Source organism: Corvus brachyrhynchos, unplaced genomic scaffold (genome assembly GCF_000691975.1).
Source record: "Corvus brachyrhynchos isolate BGI_N302 unplaced genomic scaffold, ASM69197v1 scaffold44, whole genome shotgun sequence".
NCBI classification, from domain to species: Eukaryota; Metazoa; Chordata; class Aves; order Passeriformes; family Corvidae; genus Corvus; species Corvus brachyrhynchos.
In genome coordinates, this window is record NW_008238359.1 from 6,966,994 (window position 1) to 6,989,523 (window position 22,530).

The following is a 22,530-nucleotide window of genomic DNA, read 5'->3' on the forward strand; positions in this document are numbered from 1 at the left end:
AAGCTCACTTACAGCAATGTGTTGAGTATGGATGCAAATGGTGTAACTCCAATACCTCCAGCCACGCAGAGGCTGACCTCGTAGTTCAGGGATTCCTCAAAGGGACTTCCAAAAGGTCCATCCACATACAGTCTGCATAAAGAGCAAAAAGCATGCTTTTAGAGGAAACTGTTAAGATCAGAGAAAGGGAAAGAAAAGCAAACTGGAATTAAAACCCTACAAAGAATTTGTTTCAAATTTTTATTAGTCTTGGCATGCAGAATGTGAAAATCTTTTTCCTGGAAAGCTTTACATGGATAGGAATGAATGTACAGGTTGTGGCAAGAAAAACTGTTATCTAAAATCTCTTGGCACATTCCATGATTAGACAAGCTATTTCTTAATTGAACAAGTGGAGGTGACTAGATTATGGCTTCCTATTTTTTCTGGTGTTAGAGGGCAAAGAAAGGGCTGCACTAGATACAATAATGACTTGGTGGGTCATATGTAGGAAAGAAAAGTATTACCGCAGGCCTAGGCCCTAGGGTCTATCACTGTATCCTGCAGCCATAGGGAGGAGGAGGAGAGAAGATCCAGCAGGCAGGAATTGTGCAGCAAGATTGATTTATTTAATTATTTTACAAACTCTTGTACAGACTTTTTTCTTCATAGTCTAATTGGACAAAGGATCAGCCACCCCTTGGGATGATTGGCCAAAATCCTAAAACATCCATTGTCAAAATATATTGTCTACTATACCATAAACAAGACTTTTCAAGGTTGCAGTTGGCTTGGTTGTTTACATTCCCTGCTACCTCTTCTGTGAGAGAGAAAAGTCTCTCATGGACTTAGAAAATAGCAAGAAAAATCCTTGCTAGCAGCATTTTTGTATCTACAGAAAAGAATTTGGCTAGGCCTGCCTAGGAGGTTCATCTTATACAGGTTTTCTGAAGAGAGAGAAAAATCGCTGAGTTGTTCCCCTTTGACTCATACCTCTCAATATTATAACCATTTTGTCCACTTGATTTTAAAGATTAGGAGACTGTGTTCCATTTCCAACCTATTTTTAATACTTCAGATACTATTGGATAGTACATTGGCTATAATTTAAAAATCGGTTTTAGGTATTTTCAAAAGTTTGACCTCCTACAAGATCTTTCCTACACTGCTGACAATCTGAGCACGGTCACCCATAGATAGCTCACAATTTATGGGCTGTAAGATTTTATACACTCATATGGAAAAACATTTCATACACTACCTATGGAAAAACAGCTGCATATCTTACCTCAGGAGCAGATTCATCTTTAGAAACTGCTATAAAGAGAACTTGAACAGGACATTTACTCAAGGCCTGTTCTGTGTAGGGGTGACTCACTGGATAAGCACAGTTTAGGTAACAGGTGAATAGAGCCAAGTGTGGCACAATGTTCAGCAGCTCAGCAGACACATTTGCCCACAGATCTGCTGACTGAGAGCAAGCTTTGGCCTGAGTCCACTAAAAAGCTGCAACACACATCAGTTTCATACACACACACTGGTACTGTTGCACAACTGAGCTGCACATACTCCATTTCTAATGAAAGGGCGTAAGCTTCTCCTTTATAACAGCTGGAGAATTAAAGGCAGAGAAGACATCTCTTTTCCCAGACAAAGTCTTCCAAACCTCATCTGATTAATTCCTTTGGAGGGCTGGATTTTAGCCATAACTTAAGTTCTCAGTCTGATCTCATTTCTTTTAGTTTGGTGGTCTGACCCTTGGCATCATCTTACCAGTCAAGACAACATCTTGTCTGGGTGTCTTTGGCCATTATGATCCTTCTTAGGAAATTTTTTCCAGACCTCTGCTATGGTTGACATCTTGATGCCTCATATGCTAGGCTCCTTCTTCTATGGTGTCTTAATTGAACACAGATAACTACCAACTTTCTGATAGATCTGGACTCTGATCCTTAACTATGTCCTGTCTTATAAACTCCTTTCTTGATGTCCTGCCTGGAGAGAAAGGGAGAAGACATTGGCCTAGCCACAGACATCATCAGAAGGCATTGGAAATGTTTTTAAGCAAACAAATTTTATAACTAAGCCATCTTCAACCTAAATGTGCTTACTCTTGTTTCTGTATATGTAGTCTCTACAGTATTCTAAAAACGTGCTCTTGGAGAATCTCAAAACTTTGCAATGTCAAGTATGTTAGTTCCAGCATGATGAGAATATTAGAAAAACAAATACACTCCTTACTTAAGACAGACATATTCTTTTACACAATGGGGCCAAGAAAAACTTAACTGGCCATGTGCATACAATATAAACAGAATTTTAAGCATCTGCTCATTAAATGTTTCCTCTTACATAACACTTTATACCGCACTTACTTAAAAAGGGTTTATTTTCCACTAATGAAATTATACTACTGCCCGTTCAGAGTGCAGCAGCAACTGCTTCAAGAGATCTAAGAGTTGCACTATCACTTGACTGAGTAGGTAAAGGAGCATCTCTTGTTTAAATAAACAACAGGGAAAATGTTGAGAAGCAGGCTGTAACACTGAAATAAATCTGGTCCAAGGGATATTCTGAAAGAAGTCCACAAATGTTATGGGTCTCAGATGTATATGCAAGAAATGCAACAGAGATCTAATTTTAGGATATCAGAGTATATAAAAAAAGAAAAAAAACCAAAACAACTGGATAACAAAGACCAGCAACCCTGTCATTCCTGGCATACCTCTTACACATGTTACCCTAATCAGCCCCCACCTAGCTGGTGAAATCTAGAGAATTGCTCCTACAGGTATGAAGTGCAAAAACACAGGCCTGAGGGAAATTACTCACATTTTGGACAAGCAGCACTAACTTTCCTTTGGATACACAAAGGCAAGATTTTGAGTGAAAACCACAAGAAAATGGAACAGAAACAATCAAAGCACATTTTTCCAGAAATTACCACCGTGGATGTGACAACAGTTATATACTGTAGGGGAGCCACTTAACACAACTGCACTACTTGAGGACTACCTGAACTATATATGTTTGATCTCAGAAGGGATTAAGCAATTCCTGGAAAGTCTGAGTGCCTCTGAATAACACTGACATGATCAGGAGAGGAAAAATGCAAAACTAGATCTGGTCACCAGAAACCAGTCAAGCACAGTGCATGCCAGAAATTCAAGAAACAACCTGCAATTAAATATGCATTTTGGTCAGAATGCTCCAGTTTGTGGTCCATTAGCCCCATCTGGCCTGCAAAATATTTCTATTTGCCCACTGTGTCTTCCTCTCAGGGAGTGAGGAGCAGTTGCTTGGACAGCAGATGCAATCAGAGAAGCCAAGAGCCTCCTGCTGTGTCTGCATGTGGTCCAGCACAAAGCAGCCAGAAGTCACTGCTTCCAAGTGTGAAGAAGAGAACTGGGGGAAAACCTGGAGAAATATTGCTACTGCGTTAACCCACTGCACCAGACTGCCTGGAAAGACTGATTCCAAGGATAACATGATCTCCCTAGAAGATTTTGTTGGAGGTCATAAACATGCTCTATTTAATCCCTTTTTAGTATGGGGATAATTTATAACTGAGACAAATGTGGCCCTGATGCCTTAATGGCAGTGGTCATTTATCCTTTTCTTATTCAAGTCAGTGGAAGAAAGAAACCTCCTGATGCCATATCAAATGGCACAGGGTTGAACAGAGCAGTGATTCAGTCATAGACTTCTGCAGAGATTATGCAATTTTTGTTTCCTGTCAACATGTTCCTCTTTTCATTTAGTAGGACCGAAAACTTTTGCATAAAAGCAGCTCATTATTGAAAATGAAATATCACAGCACTCAATAAAAAGCCAAGGGGGGGTAAAATGACTTTTTGTTTCTTGAGCTGGGCCCCAGATATATCACACTACCATGCTATGCTCTCCTATCCCCCAGCTTTCATTTAATTAACATGAAGGAAGGGAATGGAATTTTACTAAAAATTTAGAAATTGCCCCTTCAGGCAAACTTATTTAAATAACAAGTTGTTCTTTTCACTGCATTCACTTCCAGTCTTAGGAGTGCTCTTGCTTATTATTCTGGCACAATTTCTTAGCTCAGAAAGAGGAAAAAAAAGCTCTTCAAAATAAAATACATCACAAAAAATAGCAGAGGGCATTATTAAAAAGTATCTTATAGATATTTTCTATTTAAAGCACACTCCCGTTCTACAGTGCAGTGGTACCAAAATAGCCCAACAAGCACTAAACCAGCTTGTTCCAGTGCTGGGCAATGCCACTGCACTAACATGGGGCTGTCCCTAAACCAAGGGACACTGTCTCAGGGACACAGGCAGATGTACTGCTTTTGAGATCCAGCTCATTATTTTCCATAAGGCACTGCACAGTGATGTGTGGAGATACCTGCTCACACCTTTTGGACTTGGCTCTCAGTGCCATCCTTTACTTCAGGGTGTAGGAGCCCTTAGAAAAGTTTAATGCTTGCATTGTACTTCACTACTCAACAGTAAATGATGATACCACTTTTTTATTTCCACACTCTCTGGGAGCTACTGTAAGACATTATCTGGGATATTAGTGGAATAACAGATGGATAGGGGAGTTAATTCAAGAGCTTGTAGGAAATTTTAATTAAAGCAGTATCATCATCTGCAAGCTGAACAAAATGCTTGGATACAAAGTACTGCATAGAGCACAAAAAGTGAAATCCTGATCTGACTGAAGTCTGTGGCAAAGCTCTTACCAGTGTCAACTGAGTAAGGATTTAAACCAGCAGCATGAGATTTTATATTCTTGGTATTCAGTTCTTACAAAGACCCACATGTAGGTATCTTTGCATGAGCACACTAAGTTCTCAATACAGTCATGACACACAATCAATACAGCTAATGGAGCTGAATCCCTCCCCTGATTCCTTATAAAAACATCACTGACATTCTCCAAAATCATAATAAAATCAACTAAACATTCCTTCTCCCGTGCTTAGTCTTCTCTTTTACTTGTCCTACGAAAAGCACAGCTCAGAACTGATGGATTCAGCCTGAGAACTCCAAGGAACCGACTGTCTGATGGCTGAAGCAGTTTCTTTATGTTCTTCTGGTGCTCTAGCTTGGCTGCACCAGAGAGATGCAATCACCTCTCTCTGATAACCCACAGTATCAGCTTCCACCCCCACATGACAAATATTCAAACAAGTGCCTCCATGTTCCTCCCACATTTCCCTTCATGCCTGGGAGGGAATCTCTGTAAACATCTGCAGAGCTATTTCATTATCTCCCTTCAAATTCCTTCTTAAGACTCCTCTTTTCTCTGATATCTGAAAAAACAGGCTCCTGATGTGCTCACTGTAGCTCAGTCATATTCTGGATCAGTACTGTTTCCCTGAATTTTGCTGTCTGATTATAACCATCAGTTGTCTGCTGTTTCTCCAGTTTAAGTTAGTTTGTCCCTCTGCTGTGTGGCTCTGTGTATCAGAACAGCTTCCTGATGCACCACTCTTCAGGGCACCAGCATAACAGAGATCAGAGAAGGACTGCTGGTAACCATCCAAATCCCAAACTTGTATCAGAGACAATCTTTCATATGGTAGGCCTGCAGAAAGCAAAACTGACTACTGCACTGCTCTAGAACATTTTGGAGTCCCAGGCTCAATACACATTTTTCAGTAAAAGCCTAGCTACAACAAATTACAGGATTTTTATGTTTTAAAGAAGCTGTATTTACTACTATCAAAGATTTTAAAATGTTTTCTGCAGCAAAAATCAAGACAGCCACTTCCTTTTTTGAAGTCAACGTACAATACCTCATGTCATTATTTCAGCCTCAATTTAGATGTGTACACTCCAACACTATTTTTCCAGAGGGGTTGTGATCATTGACAGCATTTCAGTACCAACGGCCTTTTAGAAAAAGAACCACTAGTGAACAAAGCATGCCATCCTTGTTTTTTATGGATTTCCAAAACTACAACAGCTTTCCAAGGTTTAAAAGTGTCACAAAATGTGACATCTGGCATGCATGATCAAAGATTCCCATGTGTTCTCCTGACACTGTGAAAAATGATGTTTCCATTAAAGAAATCAGCAGCCCCTTAGACAAATAAGCTTGCAAAACCCAGTGGGTCCAATCAAAGTTATATACTGTTTTGTGCAAGATTGCAAAGGGTTATGATTCTAATTCAGGTTTCATTAGCCACCCTCTCCTGATCTTTTTAAACTGCTTGAGTTAAATTTCTGATTGATTTTTCACATTTTTTCCTTTCAACTTCAAACATATTCTTACAGTACATACTAGAGCTTGCAGAAGGTTCCTTCTCTTTTCTACAGAAGTTGATTCCTTGAACAGCTAGTGAAACATCTGATTTTAACAACGTGGATGGCTCAAAAAACTATAGAATCAATTAGCACCAAATTTTCTTCTCATAGAAACATGCCAAATCATTATTAGTATTAAAATCCTGTAAGAACCATCGGTTTTAGTACATCTCAGTTCCATTTATTTCTCTGTGACTGGGAAAAACAAAACAAAACCACTTTTTTTTCAGCTTATTATACTCTCAAGGGCCCAGAGATAACAAAAGAAGAATTTCCAGCTCTGCAACATCCTTAGCAAGAGGAAACATGTTGAAGGCATGATGATAAGGGTAAGACAGTGGAGCAGCTGAACAGGCACCTGTATTTTCATGGATAATGCTCCTCCTGTAAATCACAAACTGAGATATGTGGTTTTCCATGACACACGGTGAAGGTTTGAGAAGATTCCACTGGAGTAGGCTGGAACACTACAGCAGCAGAAGTTGTACAACTGCCTTTTGGGAGCTGGACTTGTAACAGAGGAGTGAGCAGGAGGAAAAAGGAGGAAAAGAACCTCCTGACTATGAATGAGAAGTTCAACAAAGCATGGAGATCAAACTACCACTGATGGCAACAGAGAACAGACTTGCAACTCGGATGGACAGCCTTGTAAACACGCCTATTCCTTGTTCATGACTCCCACAGCAATCTGAAAGCAACCTCTCAGACCAAGTTAGTTTTCCTTAGAACTGAATAAAATTATCTAAACATTGCCTGAAGTACTTATGGAGAACCCATATTTCTGACTACTCATTGCTGATTATTACAGGAGAGAAGCAACAATTTAGACCATTCACTTACTCCATTAAAAAGTGTAAAACCACTATGAGAACTACAACCAAATATAATTTATAAACTGAGGCAACCTCGTTCTCTGAAAGTACGTGTACGTTCCGTACCAAATTTTTGGGTCAATATTCTTAATTAATGTTGCATTCTTTTCTGTGGCAACCTTTTTAAGGTCATTTTTACAAAATGTTCTCAAAATGTATTCCTTTGATTAAAGAACACAGAATTCACTTTATTATAACAAGAAATCCAGTTGTACACCTTTTTCCTTAGCAATTGCAATTTCTATTTTGTGAAGTGCCTTGCCTCCCTATAAAATTGTGTCCTACCAATTTTGCCTGAGGTAATCAAGAAAAATAAAAAGAAGAGCATTGGCAATGACTGCACCACCTACTGAAGCTTGCCTTTGAAAATTTATTTGTTACATCATTAAGTGATAAAATGCGGCAGACCAGCAACCACAATGAGGTTGAATGTGCTGGCCATGTTTCTCCACAACCCATTCACTGACACAGTAGTTATCTGCTTATCTCACTGCAAACTGTGTTTCTGCTTTAGAGTAATCCACTTCCATATTTGATCTTTGGTCTCTTTCAATATTTACAGGAAGCTTTCTGTTGCCTATACCGCTGCCTTTGGTGGTCATCTCAGAAAGGTGATGCCATCTAACAGATGGCACAGAACTAGTGCCAATATTAGCCCTCTTCCTCGCTTGGTAAATGATACTCACTGACAGGACATGTCTCCACACCAGTGGAAATACCTGCAGCATCAGTTTCTGTAGAAGCCTGGAAGGCAAGGTGGCTAATGTTCATGTCTCAGACAGCAACAGCTGGATGGATAGCTGTGGAGCCAAACAAGGATTGTTGGTAGTAACAGGCAAGCATTGTTTGCAGTAAGACACTGCAACTGTGAGAAAGAACAGGATGTGGCTGGAGAAGGGGCCATAGAGATGTAGGGCAGCACTTTCCTGTGATAAACATCCTTGTTCTGGCTCCTGGAGAAGAGCATGACACAGTACAGCACAAGTGCAGGAGTGAGGTCAAGAGGCAGGAATGGACTGTGGGGGGTGGATCAAGACTACCAAAGACCTCCAACCCCTTTCCACACTGATGCAACCACATTTCAGATTTCCAAAGGGGTTTCAAGTTTTCCACATCTCTAAATATTACATATTGACCAGCACTGGAAGTCTAATGTGGTTCCCTCAGCCAGGGTTTGGGTATTTTCAATTGAAATAAGAATGGGAGAACTACTTGGGAGTTTAGGACTCAGGAAAGCCTGATAGTACATACATGAGTTTCCCACCCCCGGCAGCTCCTTTGCAGTAACAAATATACTCAGGAGATACATTGTACCAAATGGTAAAATACTTCTTCGGATACAGTAGGCTGGGGGAAAAAGAAGACCACTCTAGTTAAACATCCACACTGCCAGTAGGCTTTCTCAGTCAAGCTCCAGTATACCTTAGAGCTGGGAAAAGAAAAGTTGGCTTCTGCTGACAAATCCCAAGGATGACAAAGTACAGGATTTAAAATCCTAGCTAGGTATCTGCAGAAACAAAAGGGGATGAGAGAAGCAGCTGACTGAAGTGCTGGCAGATACAGCTGGCAGCAGATCAATCTGAAGACAAGGACAGGCATATCACAGTTCTCTCCAAAGTCAGCCTGCTCAGGCTCTTTGGACTGGATTAAGTAGAGGTGAAGAATTCAAAATTAAGAGAATATGAAGAAAAAAGAAAGACAAATCTCACAGCAAATTCTGCAATTGGAATGAAGTAGTTACTCCTGCAATAAAATGGGAGTTTTATTGAGGTTTACCTCAATACCTGGTAAACCTGAACACAAATATGCTACCTAAAATGTAATAAAGCACCTTGAAAAATTTGCCATGTCTCACCACTGACTCTTTTCTGTCTTAGGGCTTACATTGGGTAAACAAAGTGACTTTGTCCAGTCACAAGCCCATCTTTTATCTAGAAAACTCTCTTTTTAAAAGAATGTCTCTCTCAGCTACATTTCCTTTAGGGAAAGATGTTCTCCACGAGCTTCACTTCATGTTCACATGAAGCTTCACTTCATCCTATCCAGGCCAGTGAATGTGCCTGTAGGAGTGAGTTTCCTTGGGGGCAGCTTAATGTAGCAAGTAATTACTGGCTTGGGGTCTGTAAAGTATCTTTGCTTGAATTTAGCTGCCAGAAAGCCTAGAAAGAAATTCTCTAAATATTCCTCTGACAGTCGAAGAGAGAAGTCTGCAAGATAGTGATAACACAACTTCAGATGGCTTCCAGATGTTCAGTGATAGTCAGACAAGCTCATTTCCTTAGGCAGAGAATCTCTTATCTGGAAGGGGATGCAGAAAACTGGGAAAGCCAAAATGTAAAAAAAAAATGCTGAACAGTAGAGTGAACCATACACAGTAAAATGGCAGATTAAGGATGAGATCACCCAACTTGGAGAAGGAATTTCTGAAGTCAACAGAAACCTGTAGATGAGTCTGCATATAGATTCACTGGCAGAAGCTTATCATCTACCAGAAAATATACTGCATTACATCATAGATGAGCTCAATGCAGTCCTGACTATCTTGACCTCTTCTTTGTTTTTCTCTGAATATGCTCCAACTTCTTATTTCCAGTTCTATTTTTCAGAGTGAATGGCCTATTATTGTATGCAGTGTTCCAGTTTCAGTCCTGCCAAGGCCCTGTATAATGATATTATTATTCATAGGTAGCAGTGTCATTGCTATTACCTTTCTAGCCATACAAAGATGCCTCTGTACAGCCACCTTGGGTTATTCAAAATAAAGAAATTTTTATCCCTTGAATTTTTAAATTCCTTCAAGCTCTTACCTTTCTATGTGCTCATATTAACAGAGCCTTACCTCTTAGCATTCCTCTATGAGTTATATATAAGAAGCTTACAGAGAACAGGTGATCCCAAACAAAACATATGAGTGACTTGGTGAGAGACAGAAAGATAGGGGACTAGTGCTTAATTACTGCAAATACCTAATTCTTTTCCTAACCCTTCCCACCCTCACTTTTCATAAATATCCAGAGGTCTACAACCCACTGGGTGCGAGACACTGCTGCAAGGCAAGGTGACTATATGGCTCTGAACATAACAGAGGCTGGGCATCACAGCAGAATGAATACATCTGGCACAGAGTGGGGGCCTAGGCCAAAAGAGCCTCTGCTTTAGGTTCAATACCAGCTCCTATTGACCAGGACTCCTGAAGTTGCTCTACATATATACAGAGAAACACCACTGTGTGTGACTGGTCTTGTCAGTCTACAGAACAAATCATGACATGTGAGATTTCTTGCACAAAATCAGTGTCCTGCGCATCCACCCAGTAAAGCTGATCCCCATCACGTTCATCATCATTGTGAAATGCAGATCCCATGACTGTGCCTCACGTCTAACCTAAAAGGACAGTTTTGATCAGTCAGAGGAGAAGTCCACACTTTTAATCCCATCTCTGTCGTGCTTACCCACTGTCATTTCCAGAATGTTGTTTACATCCTCAGTTAATGCTCTTTGTTTTGGTAAAACCAGAAAGCAACGCATTCTCAGAACTCCCCTCCACAAGGTAAGGGATGCTTAGTTTAAGTTTAATTAGCTTAATGCTCAAGTTTACTTGAGGCTGCATCTCAAATCCTGTGTTCAGTTTTTGGTCCCTCATTTCAAGAAAGATATTGAGCTGCTGGGGTGAGTCCAGACAGGCAAGAGCAGTGAAGCTGATGAAGGGTCTGGAGAGTAAGTCATATGAAGAGTGGCTGAGGGAGCTGGGGTTGTTTTGCCTGGAGAAAAAGAGCCTCAAGGGGACCTTATCACTCTCTTCAACTGCCTGAAAGGAGGCTGTAGCCAGACTCTTGTCCCAGGCAACCACTGACAGAACAAAAGGACATAGACTCAAAAGATGTGCCAGGGGAGGTTCAGGTTGGACATGAGGAAGAATTTTTTTACTGAAAGGGTGGTTAAGCATTGGAATGGGCTACCCAGGAAAGTGGTGGAGTCACCACCCCTAGAAGTGTTAACAAAATGACTGTACAAGGCACTTACTGCAATGGTTTAGTTGACTTAGCGATGTTCAATCACAGGTTGGACTCGGTAATCTTTGAGGTTTTGTTCCAACCTCAATGATTCTATGATTCCAACAGGTTTCATACTCTAATACACATAGACAAAAGGCTGTTATAAGGTAACACTTTTCCTACCTGATGTCAGTCTTTCTTATTCAACAATTTCTCTTTTGATGAACTGTCTGACATTTCTGCCTATTCCAACTCATATTCCTTTTCTTCCAATCCATCCCCTAAAATTTGCCAGATGATTCAGAAATTTCATTCCATCCGCTCTGACATACACCATCCTCCCTGGTCCAATATCATCCAAGGATTTAATTAACTTGGTTTTTATATCTCCCTCCTTATCATTCATTATTTGATATATTGAAAGAACACATCCCAAGATGAATTGCTCCCTATTTGATACCTCACTAATTTTAAAACTCTCTGCTTAAGAACTATTTGCTGCTTCCCACCTGTCAACATTGACTTTTTCTTCCTTATTTAATACACTGTGCTATACTCTTATTTAGATAATACTTTGCTGAATTCTCTATAGAAAAAAAAATCTGATTCTAGTACAAAGCAAATGGCAAAAATGTCACCAAATTACATTATATCAGAATTCAGTTCTGCAGGAGTAACAGGTGTATTATCAGGCAGAAATTCACTATAAAAGTAGATTAGCTTTAGTAGAACAGCTTTTTGTCATTTATCCTGCTATGGTGCCTCTGTCTTCAAGTAAAGACACCAGGGCGTGGGCAGTACACAGTGGATGAAATTCCAGCCCTCTAGATCCTGTGTATCTACTAAGCCTCATTTTTTGAAGACCTCACTCTTTATCCACCAGCTGTGATCAATGATTTAGGCGTTCCACATGCCACTTACTTTGCCCCTGTTTACGGATTCCCTTAACAGCTGTAATTTAAACAAATTGTAAAGGTAAAAGTGGACAGACAGGTGAATACTTTCTGTTTTCTTGTTCCTCTCTGAGATTCTGAAAACTGCATTAATGTTTTTCCTAATGGCTGCATTCATCAACCATTCGCTAAACCACTACTGAGCGTTTCTAACCTTACTTCTACTACAACTACTGTGAAAGTGCATGAAGATCCCTAATCAAAAGGTACTTCTCCCTTGGTGTAGGAACTTTACAAAGAGCAAAAAGAGAAAGGAGGAATGCAGCAGCTTGGGTGCTGTGCTGGGATCAACCTAGTCTGTGTCATAACTTTCTTAGGAGAACCTGAGCAAGTCAGTTTGACACTGTGTGACAGTATCTACGTGTTAGAAATAGTTGTATTTCTCAGACAGAGACAAGCATTGCAAAAATGACTTCATTAAAAGTTTGTGAGGCCCATAAATATCCTGTAATGGTGGCCATAAACCTCATCAATAAATGGATCACAATCCTTAATGAGCAAGTAAAAGGAAAGGAGTACAACATTACACAAAGGAGTGTTTCTAGATATTTGTTGTTTTATGGTTTCCATCTGTCCAACTGATGGCTTTTATCTGCAGATCTGATCTGACAGTTTAAAAAAGGGTAAGCAATAGCCTCATATCTCATTGGAGAAGCCTTGCCAACACAAGCAAATTAAAGAAAGGGTAAAGATGACTGTGGATAAAGCCATCATCCTTGTTGTTTCCTTGTTAATACTATTTCATCAATTTGGTTAACCTTAGATGACAGCATTCAAATACTTGAATGCACAGGGGCGGTTAACACCAGTGGCCCAATGAGAGTAAAACCATACATGATTTAGAATTACTTTTGATATATATTTTTCTGTGAAGAAGTTTTAATGGTGCAATGTCCCTTGAAATTTCATTCTCCAAGGACCCTTCAGTACAGAGACAAACAGATCCCAGCCTTAGTAAAATTGACACACTGTTGTTTTTTTACATGCTAAATATTTCAGTCATGAGTCTTCTCACTGGACATCATAAGAAGGACCGAACAAGGGAACAAGCTAAATTTAATTGGCTCGTAATTGCCAAACATTTCCACATGGTGCAGATGCTATTCACTGGTGCCAGAATCTGAGTGCAGGGCCAAATAACTAAAAACAAAGTTAATTCAGTGAGGGGGGTGCCTCTGACCACAAACAGCTGGCATAGCCAATGCAGAGATAAATGGATTTAAGTTCCAGTGGTGCACTTAAGAGCTGCTTGCAGCCAACCTGCTCTATTTTGCTATCAAATTACTTGAGAGAGAGAGATCAAATTTTGATAGCTCCTGTTTGCATGTATTCTTTGCAGTGGATTCCTTAACTGTAGTGCAAACATGCATCAATAAAAAGAAAAGTTAACCATCAACCACTACACAGCCAGTTACTGCCATCTAACAACATAAAGGCAAAATCTATACAGATACACACTAAATATGCTCTCACTAAGAGCAAAGCACTAATACAGATGGAGCAGTGAAAGCCAGGAACATTCCCCATCTCAGCTTGTGCTCACCCTGAAAAGAGGGAAGTGGGCGCTGAGCTCCAGGGACAACCCTTATGCTGCACTCAAAGCTTGGAATTAAGATGTTCAAGTGTTAATGGAACCATGTGTGAAAGAAGACTTGGAGATGCTGAACTCAGCCTGTTTGCTCCTCAGGACACAGCAATTCACAACGAATGAACAAGACATTCCTTCAAACCTCCTCCCTAGCAGAAAACAGAAGGAGATCAGGTTGTTCATCAATACCAACATCGCTCGCCTGTCACAGAAGAGCAGTGCCCAAAGGCTTTCATTACAGCCTGTGCCACTGAACAAGCTCATTAGATTTCGCTCTGCTGATCCCGCAAGGTAAACCTGCTCTTTTGAATTAAGGAATCTTTCTCCATGTAATGTATGGATTGTGCACAAAATAGAAAGTTACATCTTCTTCCCTCCCTCCCTCCCTCCCTTCCTCCCTTCCTTCCTTCTTTTTCAGAAAACAAACTTATTTTAGAGTTTTTCCCTTTTGCTTCAGTTCAGCATCATGTCTGACATATGTGAGTTGAAGCAGAATTTCATGTCTCCTTGAAACAAAACAGGGCTGACAGAGAGGCTGGCACGTAACAACTGCCCTTCACAGAAAGTCTGCTCTTTCTGGATGGAAAGCAGCACAGCACTTCACTCTGGCATAATTGGAATATGTAACCAATGACTATTACAGTGGTTGTGGTTACAGACCAGGTGCGATCATTGAGGACAGCAGCCCCTGCCCTTCCCACTCAGTGACACTGCCACAGACACTGAATTGCTCAGTGCATCATCCTAATAAATAGATTTTGGTACTTTCTAGTATTTCTTGCAACTTATACTAAAAAATTATGGAAAGCCTGAGTTCAGTTCACAACTCCAGATTTTACCTTACGCCAAACTGAGTGAAGTGCCAGTTTCCTAGAATTGAGCAAAGTGAGTGGGATCTCTCCAACGTGCTTCAAACTCTTACTCATGGAGTGACGAGCTGAAATCCTAGAGATGTTTCCCTTGAAAACTGCAGTGGCAGGAGATACTCTCGGTGTATTATTAAGATCACAGAGTTTCATCTTCACAGTGCCCAAATGGCCAGAACATCAGGTTTGGGACCCCTTCACAAGATAACATTACATCTACATGATTTACCTTATCCAAGCTGAAGTACAAGGAAATGGATGGCTCAGTTCTGCCACCATTTCTTTGCTTGCTCTGGTAAAAGAGTACCATGTGGTGGAGAAATTGTCAACAGCCACTTCCACTCCTGTGTTGTTCCTAACAACGTAAGAAGTAAGGCACAAAAAAATAAAGTACAAATAGCTTTCAAAAGTCTTTTGAGAAGGGATGCAAATACCTCTATTTTGGAGAAATCACTGGAAATGCATGCCTGCATTTCACATACTGTTTAGGAAACTTCAGTTATCCATGAAAATAAAAGAATAATTTAATCGACTGTAAGACTTTCAGAATTGATTCAATATAATAAAAATATTCAATCTGTTAAGGTAATTTGTGTAAAAGAGGAAGTAATTAAACCTTAAGAATATTAGAAATCACCAACACTAATGTACCTAGAAAACCTATTTTAATTTTGAAGACATAGTATACAGTAAACGGAAATACAAAGCTCTAATATCCTTAGGTAACATCATGATGCACCATGCAGGGGAAAACAAGACCTTGGAAACTCCAGGCATTTTACTTTCATAAGACATTTTTGAGTATTTTTTGAAACCAGAGAGGATACAGAGATCACTTGCACTGGTAACTCTGGAGGTTGTAGTAAAGGTTATAATTTCCATACTGGTCAAGCGGACTTGGGGTAAGAGGACTGACCCTGCTGCTGTGTGGGTTTTTCGAGTAGGCAGCAATTTTGCCTTATACAAGCTCCCAGAGGAATGAGAAAATTTTAAGTGTTTGGTTTTAAATGAGAGTTTGATTCTACATGACTTTCAACCCCACACAAATTTAGTTTAAACCTTGTTTTATAAAGATACCTTGACAGCAATGGATAATTAAGTCATAAAGCAAAGTGTTATATGAAAGTTATTAGGCTCTAAAGCAAGTGATTTTCGTATCTTTTCTTTCTGGTTGTTGCCTATAAGACACCTTCTCTCATTGCTTTAAGGGAAGAAAAAATGTCACCACGTTCTTGATACGACAGAAACGCATCGCTAATCACCTCACTTGACACCCAAGTTGCCTCACTTTAGATGCACGTGCTTAGACTAATAATCTTCTGCAAACCTGTAACCCACAAGATTCTTCTGTTAAAAAACAACAACCAGAAACTTTGACTATCACCAAATTTATCTTCACCATCCAACAAATCAGTATACGTCTTCTATTTAAACTGCTTTTGTGTTTGGACTTATCTACTTTAGTCTCCAATTCTGTTTGTGAACAGCCTCAGCCAGCTGATTAGGCAACAATCAGAAAGGATTTGGCAGCTAATATCATGGGCTGTTGCAGTCCTGCAGCTGCTAACAATGTTTTCCAGCTGCTAGCTGTCTGGCCATTCAAAAGCACTTGCACTTTGATTCTTGCAAACCACTTGACAAGGTCGTAGAAGAAGTTTCCTTGGGGCCAGGCTTGGCCCACTGGGCACTATCAACTAGCAGCCAACTCCTGTCCTCACAACTGAGGATAATTAACATCTACAGTAACATACTATAGGATGAGACAGCTTTTCCACCACTGCCAATTTTTACCACTTCATAGGTCTGAGCTAAGCTCTAGCCCAGATGCTAAGACAGCTTCCTCCATGCTATGGGGGTGATGTAAGTGTTTATCTGGGGATGCTCAGTTCAGGGTGGTCTTCTTGGCATTCCACAGCCCAGATCTCCTATATATTTCTCTGAAGACACACGGAGTGGCTGTTAGATCAACATGGGCCTGTTGCTGCCCCTGATTATCACCAAGAGTTTAAAGGCCAACATGTTTCATGAAAAAGAAATGTGAAGTGTCTCCCTCACATACACGTTAAAGAGCCTGGCACTCGGAACTGAACCACTCCACCAGTGCCACGCACCAAAAGGTTGCTAAAATTGAAATGCAGGCTCATGTCCTGAAAAGAACAAACCATACTTCCCTATTTTATGCAAAACTAGAACACTGTAACAGTCTCCTTTGTCTTGAATGGCTGTGCTTCCCTCTCCTTTGCAGTATTAAAGCATGAAGAGAAACTTGTGGTACACATGAAATGCTTATCTGACAGTTTATCTGCATCTTCAAACCTTCTATTTGGCAAATAGCCAAAACTGCAATGAGTGTTGATAAATTTCTACCATTGTTAAAGACCAGGAAGTACATTTATGGCTTATGTCTTAAATGAAACACAAAGGATGACATGGCAGGCAGGTTTTTTTTTTTCCTTCAAATGTTTAGGGACATAACATTGTCCATTTTGCCCTTTATTATAACTGGAATCTTTCTTTTCTCCCTTTTTCACCATGACTTACTAACAAAACACCAATCAAAGATGCTGCCTCCTTTAACAGTTTCTATGAAAGAAAACAGCCTCTGGGGTCCCTCACCAAATGGGGCCAAAAATAAAATTACTAATATGCAGGTAGGCGTATAGGAGTGAATGAACTTTTATCCACAGAGTCACATGGGACCACAGAATAACAGAATGGTTGGAGTTGGAAGGGACCTCTGGAGGTCATCTAGTCCAACCACCCCTGCTCACACAGGTTCACCTGGAGTAGGTTGCACAGGACTGCATCCAGCAGGAAATTACTACTGTCAACAACCAAAACTCCTTAGCAGTTGTTTCTCTTCTTTTCCAGAGCCTGGTGCTTGGATTTCTGTAACTATGGTAATTGTGAAACTACTTTTCTTAAGCTAATATAAGCCATTATTTTTAAAACTATGATAAAATTGGATATAAGGGTGGAAGGGATCATTTTAACTCTCTTACATAATGAATCAAAGACCCTCACTAATAATTTCAGCATCTAACTACTACAACTTCTGTTTGAGTTGTTTTAAAGAAACATCCCTCAAGACATCTGGTGGCAGATAATTCCCCACAGTCTCATGATGCTGCTCAGTAGTAGACAGGTATGTATCAATCAAATTGGAAAGCTTTATCAAGAACCATGCTCATACTCCCAGATAGCCAAACAAAAAACAGCTCTAATAATATGTCTTACCCCATTCACTTTGAACAAAGCAATGATTTCATCTCCCAAAATTTGTGAAAGGTTTAATCATCTTTTATTCTCAGTCAGCCATTTCCCATGTTCAACTGGGATTATCACAATGTTTTGCATAAAACAGTTCATGCCTGCTAATAAGCCACAACTATGCTATGATAAGCAGACAAATTCAAGTAGCATTCTAGAATGCTTGGTACTTAAAAGAGAATATGTATACACATGGAGCTTCAATTTTGCATGTATGTTGCTGCACAAATCTCTTACCTTTGTTTTGTTTCCACCACATCTTTCTACCTAGAAAGATTTGTACTTGTGCCTTAGATATCAGGTCTGAGCCCCATTGAAATTAACAGCAAAATTCCCCGTGACTTTAAGGGGACTGGTTCACTCTGTGCTGTTGTTACATGAACTTGAGGCTTTTGGAAAGAGAACAAAAATGTCTTTATTTTGCAAGTTAGTGGAGTACTGTACTGGTACTCTAAACAAATATAGCCTATGTCTCAAGGAATTTATGACCCATATATTAGTTTAATATGTAGTCCTAATATTTCAAGATACTGACTTAGTCCAGTTTGATATTATCTGCATGTGTCCATATGAGCTCTTTGTAGAATCCAACCTCGAAGATGTAATGCACAGTATGAATTCCTGTCCTCTTTCTTCCTGTTTTCATTATGGTTTCAACAAAATTTAGATCCAATCCTTGCATTTTTACTCCTATAACATAGATTGCTCTTTTTAATGAGCAGCTACCAGCTACCCCATTGCTACTGTTGTTCCTTCCATTTGGTAAAAACCCTTAATGACAGAAAAATGCACTTTACTTAGAATTGGAGTTTTATTGTATTGGAGCTCAGCCTTGCACTGGTTTGTAAACTCTACAGAACAAGGTGTTATCACTGCAAAAAGTCACATTAAAAAAAAAAATTTAAAAAAGAAAGGAGAATGAAAAAAAGATACAAATCCACAATCCCCTACAAACATTCTTCTCTATAAACAGTTTGAATTTCTTTTAAAGGTCATTCCAGATTCCTTAAGCAGGTCTCTTTTTTAATCAAGTCATCAAAATTCTCTGAAACTCAGGTTTCTGAGGACTCAGACTGATGATGAGACAGTTTGCTTCTAGCCTGAATTTTGAAATAAATCTTGGAGCATTTCAAAACCAGTAATTTTCATGCTTCATGTACCATGCTACACAAAGCATTTAAAGTGTTTGTGTGGGCACTTCTGAAAGGCTCCTTTACTTGGCACTTTCCCATCTGATTTCAGCAATATGGGCAGGCCACGTGTTTTTGCAGTGGAAAACAGGATAGATGTTATTTCAGATGAGAGAGCTGCACACAACTGAAAGGACTGTGGAAGACCTGATTTCTATTTCTGGTCTCAGCCCAAGGAGAATTGTTCCTGGATGATGCTGGTAACTCACATCAGAGCCCCATGCCTCAGTTTTTCCTCTGTAACAAGAGGACATCTTTTGTAAAGCACTTCACAGGAAGCCTTTTAAAAAAATCACTCCTTAGAAGTTCTCCACATCGTTTTAAAATTAAAAATCTCTTTGCCTTTGCAATGAAGACTCAGCGACGAACACACAGGTCACAATTTTTCCCCTTGCTGAACATCAGGGAAGATGTTGCCTTTGTTTCTAATGCAAACTGAATTGGGTTTCTAGGCCATGATCCTGCTAACTGCTCTTGTGCATGCTTCAATCTGTGATTCAAGGGAATCTCACTGGATGCACTGACTGAGCATCATTACTTCCAGAAGCCACAACTCACTACTTTCTTCAGTTAGACACAAATTATTTTCTGCTAAAAAGAAAAATGTTCTCAAGACAGCTGCAAATAAGACACAAGTTTTATTCCTGAGGTATTATTTATGAAATTTTATCTGTTTCTTGGCTCAGATCTCAAGCTGTAGGAAATTGCCACAGATCCATTACAGATCCATTATCATTAAAATGAATAGCAATTGGGAACCAGAATACACAATGGTTTAGGGAGGCCACTAATTTTCTGTCACCTATTTGTCTAGACTTCTCCATGATGAGAATTGAGTAACACCATTTAGCATCAGCTTTTCAAAGATGACCTTCATAAATATCTGTTTGAAGATACACATATATATATATCTCAGGATCCTGTATTTTCTGGGATTTTTTGTGATGTGAAAATTACCAGCATTTTTGTGCATATACAAGAAGACTACCTTAATTTACTACGAATACATGCCAAAGAATGGTTTGTAACTTTATGACTGATGGAAAGTAAATGTATTTGGAATATTCTTTCATTATACCTGCTGGGTTCTAAGTTCATTTTTTTCGCCAAAATTCTTTGTCTTTCCACTTTAATAATAAGATTTATTTTTTATAAAGTCAAATTTATCAGTTTAGATTGTCTCCCTGTTTGACTACAAAGAAGTGCTTTTATTTCTCTATGTGCACATTACCAAAATATTTTCTTTGTTTTTCTTCATTTCTGCCTTTTTTGTTTTGCTTTGTTTTATTTAAATAACAAATGGAAAAGCTTCAGGAAGGTTTTAAAATTTTTGAGAAAGAGACCTTTTTAGCAAGCCCTACCCTGCAAGAAATTATTCATTATTTTGTTCAAGAGAAGGGCAAGTTTTACACTGACCTCCAACCTTTTGTATGGAGGTGTCACTTCAGATAGTACAGGACTTTCTTGTTCGGCAGAAAATGGTACAGTGAGATGGAAGAAACTGGACATTGAAGTTAAAAAAATTATCACGGGTGAAGTAATTGACAACTGAAACAAGCTGACCTAAGGCTGGTGAGTTTTCCAGTTTTTAACATCTCAATTTGATTCTAAATTCCTGCTCTGTCTGAACGAGAAACTTGCTGCAGGGATTATCAGTAATGCTCTATAGCTTATGTTAAGAAGGGACTCAAATTAGCTAGAACATAACCGCTCCTTCTGTTCTTAAAATCTGTGAATCATCCAAAAAGTTTTCTACCAAACCCACAGAAGAGTGAAGACTCAAATATTTCTGAAGGGGAAAAAAAAGAAGCAAATAATCCCGCTCAAAAACTCCACATATTTATGTGAGGATTTCAGCAATAACTTGAAAATGTAAAGTACAGCTGAACTGTTAAGTCACTTGTAGACAGAAGAAAACTGCTAAAAACCTGTAATGCCAGTAGCATTTCTGGCACATCCCTCTCAAGTGCTGTTTCGTGCCGTGTCAGCCTCTCTCCTGCCTCATTCACCCATCAACCTAATTTCTCACTCTCACACTTCTTTTATCACTTCCCTTATCGTTCTGTTCTTTTGGGTTTGTTTAATCCTTTTGACACTATCAAGCCCAGCTACAAGAGGCACTTCTCCCCAGCACTTCAAGGCAATTGCATATCCTTCCCTTGTGCATATAGCACAGGCAGTCAGGAGCAGAGTGGAGTCAGCAGGGAAAGACCACAGAGAGGGGATGGAGAAACCTAAGCCCCTGCTACCACCAGCCACCCGATCACATGCTGGACTCCACAGCCAAATTAATGAGCACAGTGCCTTCTTCAGGAGCAATCCTGTGTAGCCTTTGCTGCACTCTACCAGTTCTTGAATTTTACGAGTGAAACTGTGAAAAAAACATGTAGGAATGTCATCAACAAAGTGGGCAACCAAGGAAAGCATGATCTTGATACCAACATGAGAAAAGCTCCTGTAGAAATGTGCTAAATGTGAAACCCTAAATGGCTTTTTATGAGATACAGCAGCCCTAATGCCCATTGTAAAAATAAGGAGTTGGGATAAGATCATTGCAAAAAAGTTTGGTTTGCTGATAGACCTGATTGTGTTGGCATAACTCCCCTCAGTGACTTCACCATGCTTGTGGAGTGAGGGAGAGCAGGACCAAGCTGCAGATAAGTCTGTCATGTGTTTTGCGTGCAGAGGGTTTTCCTGGGCAGCTACTCTCGGCATGCACCCCAACCCATTTGGTTGCCCACAGCTGCAGGTTTATTCTTAGTTTCAGGAATGCAAATCGTTGTGGACATGGTAATGGCCTCATGTCAGCAAGGAGACAGGTTTTCCCCTCAAAATATTTCTCTTTGTGGACAGGTCAGTTTCTGGATGGGGTTGCTAAGGGAGGTTTAGTAACATCTGATTTCTGAACCACATCAGTCACTTGAGGTATCAAAAAGACTTGCCTGAATTAGACTGCTCTTGCTAGTTCTATAACCTGAACTACATGCAGTGCAGTGTGCTCCATTAAAAACTCCACTCTAGGCATGGGACTGAAGCATAAGATAGAGCCAAGCTCCTTCTGCTCTGCAGCCCTGTGAAGAAAAGTGAGAGGACAAACGCTGCAGGCTGGGCTGACTGGGTGGGTGCTGCACCCATGTGCTGGCAGAGCACTGCATCCTAGCCCATGGGCCATGGTGAGAACTGGTGCTCATGATGCCGTGAGACTTGTGGGCACACAGTGGTACGTTAAGAAGTCAAGGTGATGTGCTGTGTGGCTTCATAACGCTTGATCTTTGTAAGCTCAGGCCCCTCTAAGTCTCCTGTGCTTGTCAAGGTGATCAGAATAAACTCCGGCAAACACAAGGACAATAAAAAGATCCCACATTTCTCCATCAACTAGGAGGACAAAGCATGTTTCTTTGGCACATTTACCCCAGAAAATCCAGGAAAATGCCCATGCATATTCTAGAAAACTTCTTCCAGCCGTTCCAGTGCACGGACATCTTCTCTGAGAACAACATGCAGCCAAAATTATCCTGCTTTTC

The 22,530-nt window shown here is 39.9% G+C and overlaps 1 protein-coding gene across 2 annotated transcripts in view; it reads right to left on the reverse strand.

The window, feature by feature from the left end:
- NOX4 (NADPH oxidase 4) overlaps positions 1 to 22,530 on the reverse strand; it is a 113,183-nt gene that overhangs the window by 22,480 nt on the left and 68,173 nt on the right. For both annotated transcript variants that reach the window (XM_017735992.1, XM_008634937.2), the window contains exon 13: positions 13 to 132. In XM_017735992.1, the coding sequence (XP_017591481.1) occupies positions 13 to 132 (120 nt within the window). The remainder of the gene's footprint in view (positions 1 to 12; positions 133 to 22,530) is intronic.